General features: G+C 37.5%; 1 protein-coding gene across 4 annotated transcripts in view; it reads left to right on the top strand.

Annotated features, from left to right (window-relative positions):
* MMD (monocyte to macrophage differentiation associated) overlaps positions 1-6,682 on the top strand; it is a 41,748-nt gene extending 35,066 nt beyond the window's left edge. For all 4 annotated transcript variants that reach the window (XM_072403309.1, XM_072403312.1, XM_072403310.1 and 1 more), the window contains 4 exons: positions 1,706-1,780; positions 3,168-3,269; positions 4,277-4,346; positions 4,572-6,682. In XM_072403309.1, coding sequence (XP_072259410.1) covers positions 1,706-1,780; positions 3,168-3,269; positions 4,277-4,346; positions 4,572-4,775 — 451 coding nt within the window. In that variant the 3' untranslated portion in view covers positions 4,776-6,682. The remainder of the gene's footprint in view (positions 1-1,705; positions 1,781-3,167; positions 3,270-4,276; positions 4,347-4,571) is intronic.
* Positions 6,683-15,274: the final 8,592 nt, after the last annotated feature.

Here is a 15,274-nt window from a genome sequence, read left to right as displayed (position 1 = left end):
GAGGGAGAAAACAAAAACAAGACTACCTGCACTTTCTGTTAAAAAGAAAGCATTTCCAGCATTCCTTTAGATGTGCATTTTCTTGGTTATCCCTACAGCCAATAGAGAATAATTGGCAACACCACCGGGGTTTCCCTGGGCATAAAAAAATACCCCAGATATGTCTGCCTTTGCTTATAAGCTATAATAAATCCCTAATTTGGATTTAATGTTTGATCATGGTTATACATGCAGGACAATAGAAAATATCCTAGAACATTTCAATGTGGACAGATTGCAATTTGATGATGCATAACAGAGATTTTGGCAGCTAGGGCATGTACATCTAAAGGAATTTGAGAATGTTCTCTCTTGTATGAGCCCCCCCCCCCCATGTTTGAAGTCTTCTGCAAGAATCTTTACCAGCCATCAGGCAGAAAAAGTTGAACTGGCGGATCGCTGAGGATCCCAATAGAGCGGTCAGGGGACAGAAAGAAAAAAGGTGAAAGGTTATTTTTGGAAACCTACTTTTATTACCTGTCAATATGAAAAAGGTACATTGAAAAACAAGTGCACTTGTTTAAACCTTTGCAACATGGCTGCTGTAGCTTTCCCCCAACAGGGACCTTATATAATTAGTGTTTGTATGTATGTATGTGTGTATGTATGTATATGTGTGTGTGTTTATATATACACTTCCCTCTTGCCACGTATTCAGATGATCCTCTAAAAAGTTACAATCAGAGACTGAGTCTAAAAGGAAATTGCTTCTTGTCTCTCTTAGGAAGCCACATAAATACTCTTTGGAACCTTTTGTCATGGGTGCATCCTATATAAAAATGGTAATTTGTAAAATAATGATGATCTCTACATAGTGGAATAGTGAAATACATTGTATGGGGTAAAAGTTGGTTGATACCTGACCCTCACACATGTATGAGCTTGCTGGACATCCCATTCCAAAATTATAGGCATGCATTTGGAGAGGGTTCCTCTTCTTGCTATAACAGTCTCCACTGTTCAGGCAAGGCTTATCTTGACTGTGTGTTGATGTCCACGAAGTTTTGCCAATATATTGTATAAAAAGAAAAAAAAAAGCACAGGGCACTTTCACATTCGCACCCTGCTGTGCGCCCAGAAGCTGCAAAATGCACAAGATTTGCATGTAGCCGTGGCATGAATCTTTAAACAGTAACCACATGGCCAACAGCCAACCTCACCATGATCTGCCGCAGAAAACTGCAGCAACCACAGGTTTGAAATGGCCCGAAGTATTTTCTATTTAAAAACTTACACTATTGACACCTTGGGCTATTGGATTTTGTACATTCTTTGTTTGCCTAATTGAATAGCCCAAGCCCTGTTTTGATATTAAAGATTGAACTGTGCAACAGAGCAGCTGGCAACTGTTATGAATTCCTTGAATTTATCTATATACTATGTAAACCAGTTCTACATAATGTGGATACATTCGAGGCAGTGAAGCTTTTCCATAGCTCAGATATCCTGCACACACATAGAGAAAAGCCAGTTCAGCAGAAACCTGCCATGCCTCCCACTATTTTTCTCTTTTTTTATCATTCATTATTGTGAAGGAAGCCTCGGGGGCATTGTCACCAAGCAGAAAAATAATTGGCAACTTTCCTGACAATAGTGCATTATTTATTTAGTGGTGGATTGGTTACAGAACTTTCTAGAAAACCCCTCTTTCCTTTGTCATTTCCAGGACTGTAGAACATTGTTTCCACATGTGTGACAGAATGGTCATCTACTTTTTCATTGCTGCCTCCTATGCACCATGGTGAGTATCGGAGATGAAATGTATATACATTGCATATGTTGTGTCTTGGCTAAAATCGGTTTTGTGTAATGTAAAGTTTGCAATGGCGTTTAGAGCATTTTTATTTCAGCTCCAATACAGAATTAGCCCACCTAGAGCTTATGTTGCTGCAACATTTGTAGGATCTGTTGATCCTGCCAGGACTGGTCAAGGGCTGTAGTTCCATTAAGTAAGGGAAGTTGATTCTGCCTTTACACTTTTTTCAGTTCAAACCGTCCAGAATGTGTAGCAGGTGCAGGGTTCAGAATATAAAACTGACAAGGATGCTTACACTGTTTTACTTAAAACGTGGTATCTTGAGTTGAGGTTTTCTTTCCTTGTTGTCCATCTAAAACCGTCACCATTCAAGACTTTGTCCACAAGGTGACAACACTGTTGCTATTTTATTGTCACAAAACAACATAGTAAATAGCACTAAGTACCCTCTTTGTACTTCACCAGGCTTTCCCCTGCTTCCCCCATCCAGTGCTGGAGGCCTCCTAAAAGAGAATAGAATCATTCAGGTCACGTCCAAGGTGTCAATGATACATCTACTGTGGGTGCTGCACTGATGGTCCTTGGCTTACAGTACCACTGAACTGGGCATCCTCTGTATTGTCTGGGCATTGCTTAGTCTATGAAACCTGACCACTTACTTTTGTTGATTAGAATGTAGAGAATGACCTGGGCTGGTTTAATGATTGCACCATAAAAGCGATGTATAAGGTTAAATAAAAAAAATAGTGGGGTTAGGAGGGGTGGTCTGTGGTTGGCATTCTGTTTTAAAGCAAGCTTTCTTCAATCTTCTGGAGATTATTTTTAAGATAGTTAGGGCATGGCTGTGCTGACCCTCATTGCTCAGGTTTGGTCCGCCTTTATCGATAGTGATCCAGCAAACCTGGAGTGGATATAGTCAAGGACTGAACATTTTATAACAAATAGCAAATGACTTTGAAGAAAACAATTCCATGTTTGCTGGATCCTCCAGCTTCACTGCTCAAAGTGTATCCTCTTCAGACTTGGAGAGCTTTAATAAATCAGACCCAATGTGCAGAAAATGGACCTGAACAATCATATGGAGCTTACACTGGAAAGAGTGTGTATAGATATAAATGGTTAATGAAGTACCATATAAATGCAAACGTGAAGAAAAAAATATTTTATGAAATGAAAACTCATGAAACTGCTTTAACAAAGCAAATCAACAAATTATAGGTTAGAATAGCTTTAACTTGTACATATGCCTAATAGCAGAATCGGAAACATGCGAGAATACATTTATTAAATGTCAATGTGATGGGCAAAGTCTTGGTTCTACAAGCCCAAATTAAAGTAAAAAGTGAGTGAAAAATTGATCTTCCCGTTTCAGGTTAAATCTACGTGAACTTGGCCCTTTGGCATCTCACATGAGGTGGTTTATTTGGTTGATGGCAGCAGGTGGAACTATTTATGTGTTTTTATACCATGAAAAGTAAGCTATTTTTTATTATCTTATATGTGTAATGTTTTACTTTTTACCAATGTTTAATATGAACAAAAAGAGCAATTAAATGAATCTCCCACCTCTTAGATTGTAAGCTCTTTTGGGCAGGATCCTCTCCTCCTTTGTCACTGTCTGTATCTGTCTGTCATTTGCAACCCCTATTTTATGCACAGCACTACTTAAAATATTGGTGCTATATTATTACAGTATAATAATAATAATAATTATGACAGTTTAATGGCATCAAAAGATAAACTATATGTAAAAGATATTGTACTCTAAAAAAAAATGTTATTTTGAAGTGTTTGTATGTTTTTATACAGTGTGTTTTGTATCAAGAATAAAATACAGAAATGTAAAGTTTTTCTAAAAAGTATATTGAGGTGATATTTATGTGCACCAAAAAAGTCCCATTTCCTTCATAGGAAAATAGAAAAATCTTATTTTGTTTGTTAATAATAATAATAATAATATTGCCTCCCAGTCCACCATTTTTTATCATGTTTGCCTTCTGCCCAATGAAAAATGTTCTAGCCCCACTTACCTTATCTATAGGTGTAAACAGATTCCTGAGGAATCTCAGGACTGAATGTTGAAAGTGGTTTTAATCAACCACAAGTATATGGGGCTGAAATTGCCTTGGTGCAACAATCCCATTACTTTTGGCAAAATTGTTTACATTTTTTTCTAACTGTATTAAACTTTCAGTTTGTAGCCCAGTTATTTCTTTAGAAATCTGGTGGTTGAGTAAACTGCTGGGTGGTAGATTGCTTAGCTTCAGGCAACCACTTCATATCTTCAATTCCCACATGATCAAAAGAGGTTAAAATTGCCAGAAAGTTTCCCATGTTTAAGGTCAGCTTTAGAATTGTACTGTCTTGCTGGTTGTTAGGAAATTCAGACTGTTATCCTTATGTGCAATTTTGACTTTAAGGACTTGTGTATATATAAACAAAAACTTGGTAACATTTTTCTTTGTGTCTTTTTTTCTCCAGGTATAAAGTAGTTGAATTACTGTTTTATCTAGCAATGGGATTTTCTCCTGCTCTAGTAGTGACATCAATGGTAAGAATCTATCATAACTAAACATTCTTGATTTGTATCGGCTATTATAGTTCCTGGCAAGATTAACTTGTGATTTTTTGAAAACTTCTTTTAATGAAATTCTTGCCAGAATTAAAGGGATCAAAAAAGAAAAGCTCAATATTGAGGGTCAATGCAAGACTTGTTTTTGTAAAGCAGCCATTGTTAATTAATGTGATGGCTTACTTCTGTCCCTTCCTTACACAGAACAACACAGAAGGCTTACAAGAACTGGCCTGGGGAGGCCTCATCTACTGCTTGGGCGTAGTCTTCTTCAAAAGTGACGGCATTATCCCCTTTGCGCATGCCATCTGGCACCTGTTTGTGGCCCTTGCAGCTGCTGTGCATTATTATGCCATCTGGAAGTACCTGTACAAAAGTTCGTCTTCAGATTTGATACGACACTTATGACGAAATGAAGAGAAAGAAACACTATCAGTATTACTTGACGTGAAAAATAATGTATGATAAGGCAAGGGAGGTATTGTATTATAACAGGAGATAATGCACTGACGTATCTGGTTCTCTACAACATACTGTGAAAAAGATGTGAATCTGAATAGCAGTTAGAATCGAGACCCATTCCTCAGCCAAGCCTGTTCTAAGGCTCTAAAGCTCAGTATCGGCCGTTATGTACTCAGCTACCAATTTGGATTGTGTTCTGTAATGAGGGAATAGAAGTTTTGACCATAGTTACCAGTCAGGTTGCAGCTGTTTTTTTTTTTTTTTTTCTTACCTTTCAGTCAAAGGGTAATTTTAACCAAAATGGGTGCATCCATTTTTGGTAGAGGCTGGTTGAGGCCTTGGCTTCCCATGTCGTTCTAGCACTCTAAATTCAAGTGAGATTTTCTGCAAAATTTAGGAGTCTGCCTCCTTACTTTAGTCATTACATAGGCTTGTTTTGGAGGGGTCTTGCTCTCCTGCTGCTGCCCCTCTGTACTGTAATATGTGAATAAATATAAGTTGGGCGGGGCTGGGATCTCAGGTGCAGTGAGCTTGCTTCTGGAGTGCTTGAGAGATGTAGGAAGCCAGCAGGGGGCATCTGTTAACCTGTAACCCCAGATGGGTATACCAGTACTGTTCAGTCTTGGTGGATTCTGATTGGTAGCTATAGGCCACACCTCTGCTCTCTCGCGGTTTTACAGAACACACCATGGTAGAGCCGGTCCAGCTGAGTTCTACAACCGGCTTACCTAATGTTTACAATGCAGGAGATTCTTTTTTATCAGCCGTTTGAATATACTTTTTAAACACAGATGTATTTCTTTACAAAAGCAAATTCAAGCATTTCAACGTTTAAAAATGCCAAGATGTAAAATAAAATGAGGTATTTTCTTTCCTCAGTTTCTACAAGCACTTAGAAAGTAAAATATATATCAAATGCATACATTCCAAAAGCTACATTGTGTAAGATTGAAAATGGGAGGCAGAAAGCTTTTTTCAGAGTAGTTAAAGGAAGGAAATCATGGATATCAACCAACTTTTTAGACCAATCATGGAAACACTGTTAGGTTGTATAAATGCTGTAAAAATGTATTAAAAATGTTGAAACTGCAACAGCTGAGTATTTACAACTTTAAAATATTTTTTTTTTTTTAGAGAAGTCTGGTGAATGGCAGACGTTTACAAACGGTATTGCCCAGAAATTTAAAGAGGACCTGCCACAGTAGTATTATTGGAGCATGCTGTTGCCAAATTATTTTTAGAGATACAAGCTGCAGGGTGTGACTGTGATCTTGAGGTTTGATATATCACTGACCTTCAACAAATGTGCATGTCCGTTCATATTACCGGCTGCATGCTTGTTTTGGGACGATGACTTTATGCTGAACACTCTGGAAGGCTCTGGAGTGTGCACCAAATTCTGCCTTGACAACTCCTGTTGGCAGGTTCTTCTGTATCATGTTAAAAACATCAGTGTTCAATCCAGAATTGTTTTTAAGCTAGGTGGAAAGAAATTGTATGTGGTTGGCAGCCCCTGTATTGTTATCCAACTCTTCAGCAACCACCCAAAAACGGCCGGGTTGTTACTGAAATGTGCTGGGTGGTACGCCCAGCTAAAAGGGGCTGGGGAGAACACTGAACATATGTAATATTGTACTAAAGTTACCAGGACATTGGATTTAATCAGTGGATACCTGGATTAAAACTGCTCTATTAGTGTAACCTTAAAGTTCCACAGTTAGTCTCATCATCATATTGGACTTTTACCTGTGCCCCTTCTTCACTGACTTGTGATTGGTTCAAAATTCATCAGATTGCAACCGTCATTTTTGCAAACTGCTAGGTTTTAATACAGATGATCATGCACATTCCAATATGATTGTGTTTTATTTTTGTGCATACTCAGTAGCAAGGTGGTCATTGAGATAGAAAAAAATCATTTGTATGCAAATAGCTTGAAACGTACACTATACCTAGGTACACACGTGCAGTGGTTCTCGTCCGATAATCGGCTCAGGGTCTATATCGGGCAAGAATCTTACGTGTGTTCAGGGCTCGTCGTCCATCGTCCGAAAGATCGTCCAGGCTGTGCCACAGACGGTGGACGACGAACGATCTTAATGGAAGTGAAGGGGAGAGAGCGCACCTGGGTGCCACTCCGTCATTCTCCCCCTCCCCTCTCCATAGAGTAGAACAGTGCTGTGTGTACAGAACTCGTTTATGCATCAGTAGTCATTTAGTTGTTTGTGAACGATCGTGAAAGATCCTTTCCAACGACAATTATTGCACGTGTGTACATAGCCAACTAGAGTTTGAATTTTACATGTTTGAATCATTGCAGTTTGCTTGCTATCTGCATACAAAGGTACATTTTTTTTTGCATATTATTGACAATCTTTGCAACAGTTTGGGCAATATTCCTGCACTTTTGTGTTCCTTAACTGTCTAGTAAGCTAGAACATTTAGGAAACACCAGGCCACTTTGAACTAAATAGAGAAAGATGTTTTAAAGGCAAATTAGTCTAATTATTTAATTAGTATTAGTAAAATTTTACCGAGTAGTGGATGCTTGGAACAGACTTTCTGCAAAGCTAGAGAGCCAATCAACAGTAAGTGAATTTGTCCAAAGAAAAAAAATCAACTTGGTAGATTACTTAGATGTTTTTCTGTTCTCCTTTTCTTTCATTACTGCAGATGGTCAAATGAAGCACTCATTTGCATCTGAGATCAGTTTGAGAACCTAAATTTACTCCACAAAAGTGCATCTAGACTTGCTCTGACTTCTGTACCACCACCTTAGCGGCTTTTATTGCCTAATATCTTGTATGGAAAAAGGCGAATTTCAGGTGCTAAGAAATGTCAATGTATACAGGCCTCACCTTTGTAAGGCTCCAAGATCTGCATGAACCAGACCTGAATAATGGAGCCTAAAAATTTCTGAAAAGAAAATGAAAAAATGTTTTCTAGACTGCAAAAAAAAATGCAGGGTCTGTGTTTATTTTACATATTGAATGGAAGTTGCAAGTAGGGGGCATGGAAAACTACATGCCCAAAAACACATTTTACATGAATAATAAAAGTACTTACTCAATATTTATTTAAATACAGGTAAGCCTATTTAAAGTGAGATATTTCATTTTTATAGTGGAGGTGTATTGAGTGACAATCTAACAGCACCATCTATATTGCTAATTTAGGTTTATATAGTTAGTGGAATCGGTAAAATTATGTGTTCTGTATTAGTGTGAAGAGCCTGAGTCCTGCTGTTTGAATGCAATTTAACAAGTGCCAAAGTGATGTAACCGCTCTGGCATTCTAATCTGTGATAATTTGATTTGTGACATCAGCAGTCTTCTTCCTCCCGAGCCAAGCTGCAGCAGAGGTGTGTCAATATGCCAGCTCCAAAGGATCTTTTTACTGATAATATTGTCCATATGTGGACCAGACCTGTGAAACATGATTTGATGCATTTGAACATCATTCCTGCACTAAATGATTAAAAGTATTGTGGAAGTCACACCAAATAATTTCATTATTTTTCAATATAAATTTCAATATAAGTTCATAACTTATTTTTCAATTAAGTTCATTGTGTTTTCTCAACCCATAGCTACAGTTTGGGGGAAAAAGTTATTTCTGCCCTAATATGACCTTTACCACTGCTCACAAAACAAGCTCCATAAAGACTTTGATTGGTGTGGAGGCACTCTGATGATGACCTGCAGTGGTCTGACATTAAACCAATTTTAAAGTCGATTGTCAGCCAAATCTTTCTTATCCAACATCAGTACCTGACCTGAAAAATGTTCTTTTTAGCTGAATGAACATACATTCCAATAGATCCAAAACATTGCATACAGGAAATGGGCAACTTCAGAATAGTGTCCGTAGTTTGTAAGCAAATTTATATAGTCATCCATAATACAATGTACTGTATATACCCGAGTATAAGCTGACTTGTGCAAAATGTGCTGAAAAAAGTCACCCTAGGCTTATACTCCTGTCAGGTGCATGGGTTCCTTCAGAAAAGCTTCCAATCCGTCAGCCGCATCCAGGGGTTTCCATCCCCTGATGACAATGTCATCAGGCTGCGGCGGAAATATGCTGGTTGCAAAAGCTGGAAGGACGGCGGGGGTACCCCGGATTTACGTAACTCTGGCACCAAATTCAAAAGTACACAAAACATAAGAAAAACCCACATACCTTGTTCCGTTGTCATCCCTGGCGTCCTGCTGGTCCCCTCAGCTCCTCCGGACACGTCTTATGTCTTCAGCCACCAAATACACAGACGTTCTCCGGGGGTTTCCTGGTGACGTCGGTGTGGGCGAGAGGAATTCAATACAATTAAACTGTATTGAGTCCAATACAAAGAAATCTTTATATAATATATATATATATAATTATATATATATTTAACATGCTACTGTACAGTTATATTACATGTTTAACTATTTTTTTTATTTTTTAACAGATTTTTGTGTTTTTATTTAAAGTTTATTAATAAATGTATTAAATATTGGACATATTTTGATTATGCCTAAGAATTATAGGCCTACAATGTAAAATAAATTTCCATGCAAAAAAAGTAACACTTTTTGCGTGGAAATACGGAGAACATTAGAACGCTAGGGGGGCTACAGTGGCTGAATGCAGTACTGCTTTGTACCACTTTCAGCCACTTTTTACAGGCAGAATCATACCTCCACGGAGGTTAAGGAGAATGTAGTGGTTGGGTACGGTAAATAGTATACCTACCTAACCAAGAAATTCTCACTATGGTATTTGTTTACCGTAATATGCAATTTTTTGGTATTTATTTTGAATATTGAAACCTGCCAGTAGCTGCAGCCTTTCCCATCCTCGGCTTATGCCTGAGTCAATCAATTTTTCCTGTTTTCCAAGGTAAAAATAGGTACCTCGGCTTATACTCGGATCGACCTATACTCAAGTATATACGGTATGTATTGTATTTTTTTAAAATGAATTGTGATTCTGTAATATAATCATAATGCAAGGTTCACTTACAAGTGAAGTTGTTCTTATTAACAGAACAATAAAGGCATTATGTATACAAATTGAGTATTAAGGTCTGGTATATTGATCACTTAAATAAAACATTCAATATACATATTGTAGGATTAACCAAATAAATTACACTCCAACATGAGAGATCAATAAAGAGCACTTTAAAAGTTGTTAACTATGAATAGGATTAGTTGCCTCACCTAAAATAACACCTGATCCGTAATCTAAGTAGTTTCAGATCACAAATGAGTAAAGAAGAGGAGAAGTGTGCGGGTGGGTGGGGGGGGGGGGGGGGGGGGGGGGGGGGGGGGGGGGGGGGGGTCAAGTTGGGAGATAGGATCACCTAAAAAGAATAAACCAAGAAACAAAATCATCATCACATGGAATTTATTTGTTGGTCTGTTAGAGAATCCATGGGTCATGATAATTTGGTAACCATCCAAAGTCATCCATAATATCATTATTCAGAGCTCGAAGTTCCTCAGGCCATGGCCCTCAAAAGTACGGAGATGAGTTGATGAGCTGCTGAAATAAAATCTCCTAACAGTAATTTTTTTTGAATACTGGATAATAGAAAGGAGGGTGACTTTGGTTGTAGGCTTAATAGCATTTGAGTAAATAGTGTTGTAGATGTCAAAAGTTTTAGCCAAGCTATCTTAACTGGTGAGCATACTTTGTAATGAGACTGGATCTCTGTACCAAGAGGACAAAAATTATATAATTTTTCTTTCCTGAGTGCAAGAGATCATGGTTCCATACCTATTTACACAGAGGTTGGTATTAGTTGAGTCTTGCTGGAAATAATTTTTTAAAGCGCTGATAATAGATGACAGGGAGGTCCCAAACAAGAGCAAAACTGTTCAAAGTCATTAACGGCTCATGAAGGATAAACTTGAAGATCTACAAAATGAATAAGTCTGTAGGTGTGTAAACCAGTGCAGGATCCTTTTTTCTGTTAACATTGTTAGGTCTCCTCTGAATTTACAGATATATTTACTGGTATAGGAACCTCTGCTTACCAGTATTAGACCGAGAACATTTTACATCTGTCAACGCCTTTATATTTATCATGACTGCTTCACTTTAAAGTAAAGTTATCGGTCATTGTAAGTTCAGAGGAATAGCTTTAATGGCCTAAATGCAGATTCAACTTTCTGTACGCTGTTTTCTTTGGCCAGAATTGTTGTTTCTGTGTGCCCCTGTGAGCCAAGTCCCACTCACTACCCCCTGTTCAATGGAAGTGCTATTAATTAACATGGAGGGTGACATTTTGGTGGGGCATAGACCCAGATCCATACGTATAGAGGTCCTTAGGTTAAGATAATCCGAAATTGGGGGAAGAACGTTTAGCAGATGCTGAGTTGTCTTTAAGTGAATTTTCACCATGACAGACTAGTCTAGCTCAATAAACCTGAGGTTCACGAGCACAAAGACCAGTATTAAAGAAAATGCAGGATTAAAGAAATTGGAGCCGAGGGTCATCATAAGCAGTGGGTTTACACACTTATCTAAAACCACAGAGATCAGCTGTAGTTACTTCTTTTAATTTAAGCCATTTTTCAAAATACTTTGGTTTTAAAATTGCTAAAAAAAAGTTGGTTCCCAAATGAGTGTTTTGGAATCCCCCGTAGTAATGATTACAACCAGCATTGAGAACATTGGACCTACCAGCATTTCGAGATCCCTACATTCTTTAAAGAACTTAAGTTTTTTTTTCAAGTGTCTTATATTAAGATGAAGACCTGACATATTTTGTTCTCTTTCGCACAATTGCATTGACTAAAAACATGTTGCCTTGTCTAATTCATATTTCTGTAGTCATAGCTTAATGTGTTTTGTGTCTTAATGTGTTTTGTTATAGGCTTGCATTGTTTTGTTGGCAGAATTGGCATGTATCATCCTTACTGGTAACACAACTGTTGTATGTAGTAGTATCATGCTTCTTTAATTTCATTTTAATTTGGCCACTTCTTCCCGTCAAAATTAGGAAAATCTGGACCTAAAAAAAATAATTGGCAAAAAATTCTTCTCTGATTCATTTCTTTCTCAAATTCATTTTCTGTATATACTTTGTCAGTTGACAAGCTGTTATGTTGTAGACATTATTTTTTTAAAGGTATTATCATGGATATTGTAGAGTTGGCCTGCATGTTAAAGAGAGCTGTGAACTGGCTTTTTAGAAAAGGAATGCCTATTTTGTGGATTAGCCCACTGTTTAGGTCCATATCCTATTTTACGGGGCTGAAAGGTTTCTTAGAACAATGACTATCAACTACCAGCGTTTCATCCTTCAGATATTTTGCTTATTTCTCATATATGTCATTCCATGTACCTGTTTTGGCAGGTTAGTCCTGATTCAATGGTTTTTGTGATTATTATAGTTATTAACAAATTAATGTGGAGTTTGAACATTTAAGGACAGGGATAATCTGTATGATCAAGTTGGGAAAATATTATTAACAGTTTTAATTTTAAAGTTGCTAGAAAGTGTAAAAATGCCTTCCTCATTTTAATGTGTATGAGGAGGCAAAAAGTATTCGGAGGAGACCCTAGTATTCGTTAGGAGACCCTTTAGTTCTCAAGAAACCATTAGTCTATCACCAAACCTAGGCATACTTTGCGTTCAGTCCTGAACCTGAACTCAACTTCGGACCTTTGGCACCACCACTAATGGACATGCCTTGCATTATGGTAAGCCAAACAATTTACTTTAGGTCTACTCAGAGTTGAAAACATGCCTAGCTTTTCTTTCCTGAGAACTGAAATCACCTAAAGGAATCATGGCTTCTATCAGGAAGCTTTAAATTGCCCCCATGTTTTAATTTAATTTCTTTAAAATCCCATTGTTATTCACAGTCATCCTACCTACATTCACAGATGGCATCACAGCTTAGTCTGTGTATATGTGGGAGTAACAAATGTTCCATAGAAAATTTACACTGACCGCATTGTCCAGTGAATAACTCATTGTGCCTCGTAATAATGTGTCTGAGTGATCTACATTGCTCATAGAAACCAAAAAAAATTCTCTAATTTCAGATACCAGGTCCTGTACACACGATTTAATGGTACGTTAAATATTAGCTCTGCCTAAAAATTAACATTTTGATAATGCAATTGGTTGTTTTTAACCTGTTATGAGAGAGCTACAGAATTAGGAACTTCACCTCCTGCAGCCTCGACAAAAGCTAATACCGGTGTCATCGGCTCTAATGGATTCTCCGCAGTATAGCGTCAAGTAATAATTTGGAAACTAACAGCATTGAAGTCACTGTTAGTTTGAGTAAAGTTGATTAGGTTCTGCTTGACTAAAGGGGGGGTCAAAGAAGGTTCTGCAAGCATCTGATGGGTAGCTTTGTTTTTTGTGCAAAAATAGGATCTTACCAGCCACACTTGTAGTAATTAATGTCAGAGTTTATACTGTACATTAGTAGCACCACAGGCCAATTACTGACTGTGACATTTGGCTTTGTTGGGAAGGCATGACTCTATATATTTTCTTTTATGCTGTACCACAGAGTTGGATAGTAGGCCACACCATGCGCTTGCTTGTTGCAGCCATTTTATGAAATAGTAGACCTTTAGGGCCCTTGTTGACTGTATTTTAAGGGTGAAGAATCCTGTATCTAAAAATGAAAGGACTAACAGGGATGAAACCCCTCTTAGGCATCTCTCACCTTGATACATCTTTTTTCTTACAGGTTCCCCCCAAACCTCTGGTTGCATTAAAATTCATATTTTTATACATCTGCAATAATGCAGCTCTTGGACTTGAATGAACATGCCCCAATTTCCAATAATTGGCATTTGTGTATTTTTTATGTGCATTGGCGTGGCATTCAGAATGAATTGCATTGCACATACACAGCACATAGATATTCATTGCTAGCAATGCACAGTATTTCAGTGAAAAAGCGCAGATTCACCTAGAACTGATATTTTCAGTCTTTTGTGAGCTGAATACCTTCTTATACCTTTTGGGGACAGCGTTATTGAAATCCCTTTGACAGAATTCTGAAAATTGCATTGTATTCCTCTTTTCAGCATCAATGATTTTAATTTAAAAAGGGAGAATAACTTAGTCTCTGGTTATACAAGATACCGGCATGGCACTTTTATTGGCAAGCTGGCCATACTGGGAGAATTGTTTTGTGTATAATGAATGACTCTATATGGTAAATAAATTGTCAGCTGCCATTTCTGGTCTCCTAAATAAACCAGTTGGATGGGTATTTCTGACTTCATCTGCATAAATTATTGCATGCACTGGTTCAAAATGACTCCCAAGCAACTATCATTCAGAAAGAGAGGTTATCAGTGATACCGCTTGTGTCAGAGTCTTTGTTTAGTACAGAGAAATATTATCTCTGCAGGTTACTCTATCCATTGGCTTCCATACAAGACTAAAATATCTGTATTGCACAGACTAAGATTTTAGATTGATTTTTTTATTTAGATTAAAAAATCTTGTCTGTGCTTTATGTAGTCAAGCTATTCAAAACAGCATAACCCCTTGCTTGAAAAAGGACAGAAGTCTAAATAAGTTACACAGGTTCTTTCTCTTCTGTATTTGTGCAATTGTTCTGCAATTCCAGATGTCACCAGTGGGCAATACCGCTGGCAAGCTGCAACTCCCCGAAACACCCAACAGTGTATTAGGGAGGGCTTTTATGCTACTTCGTATTTTCCTGCAGGAACCAGAACCATTAATCTAGTATGCTCGCGTTATATTTTTTTTTTTAAGATTATGGTGAACATAAATCTTTGCTGCTTGTAATTTTCAGAAGCTATTGGTGGAATCTGCTGGTGTTTTCCCTTTACTCTGAACTTACATTCTCTCGCTGCAGCTCCTATAATAAGCCAATAAAGGATCCGATACTTGATGGCTACAGATGGTGGCCAAATTTGATGAGAGATATTGCCACTGGGGTCCCTAAAAGGTATAAGCATTTAGTAAGGGAGCTTAAAATGAGATCAGTTTTTAGGTGGACTGGCCCTTTAAACCAATTATACCTCCATTCTACAACAGTGTTTTTGTACTTTTGTGATGGCTTTTAAACAATTTCAAAGTATTTTGCTGCTTTTGTTTGTACACTTTTATTCTCCAATGTGATTCCACTTTGTACAGATCCATGTAATGTTCAAATACTGTTCTAACCACTAAATCACTTGTAACTGCTCACTGTGTTTGTAACTGTTGTAGCTCCTCAACCTTTTCCCACTTTGAAAGTATTAACATATTAAGTTTTAAAATGTAACGTATATTTTTTTTTCCGTATGCATTTTTTATCTGTCATCTTCATACATTTGAGTGTAAAAATAAACCATTATCTTACTATACCTTGGCTTCTGGTTTATATTGAATGAAGATAGTGTAACATTGTAATTGTGGTACTTGTGGCTTGCACTTTGAACGCCAGCAATCTGTAGAACATTAATTG

Source organism: Pyxicephalus adspersus, chromosome 3, assembly GCF_032062135.1.
Source record: "Pyxicephalus adspersus chromosome 3, UCB_Pads_2.0, whole genome shotgun sequence".
NCBI classification, from domain to species: domain Eukaryota; kingdom Metazoa; phylum Chordata; class Amphibia; order Anura; family Pyxicephalidae; genus Pyxicephalus; species Pyxicephalus adspersus.
Note: the sequence above shows the minus strand (reverse complement) of the source record. Positions and strands in the feature narration are given on the sequence as shown.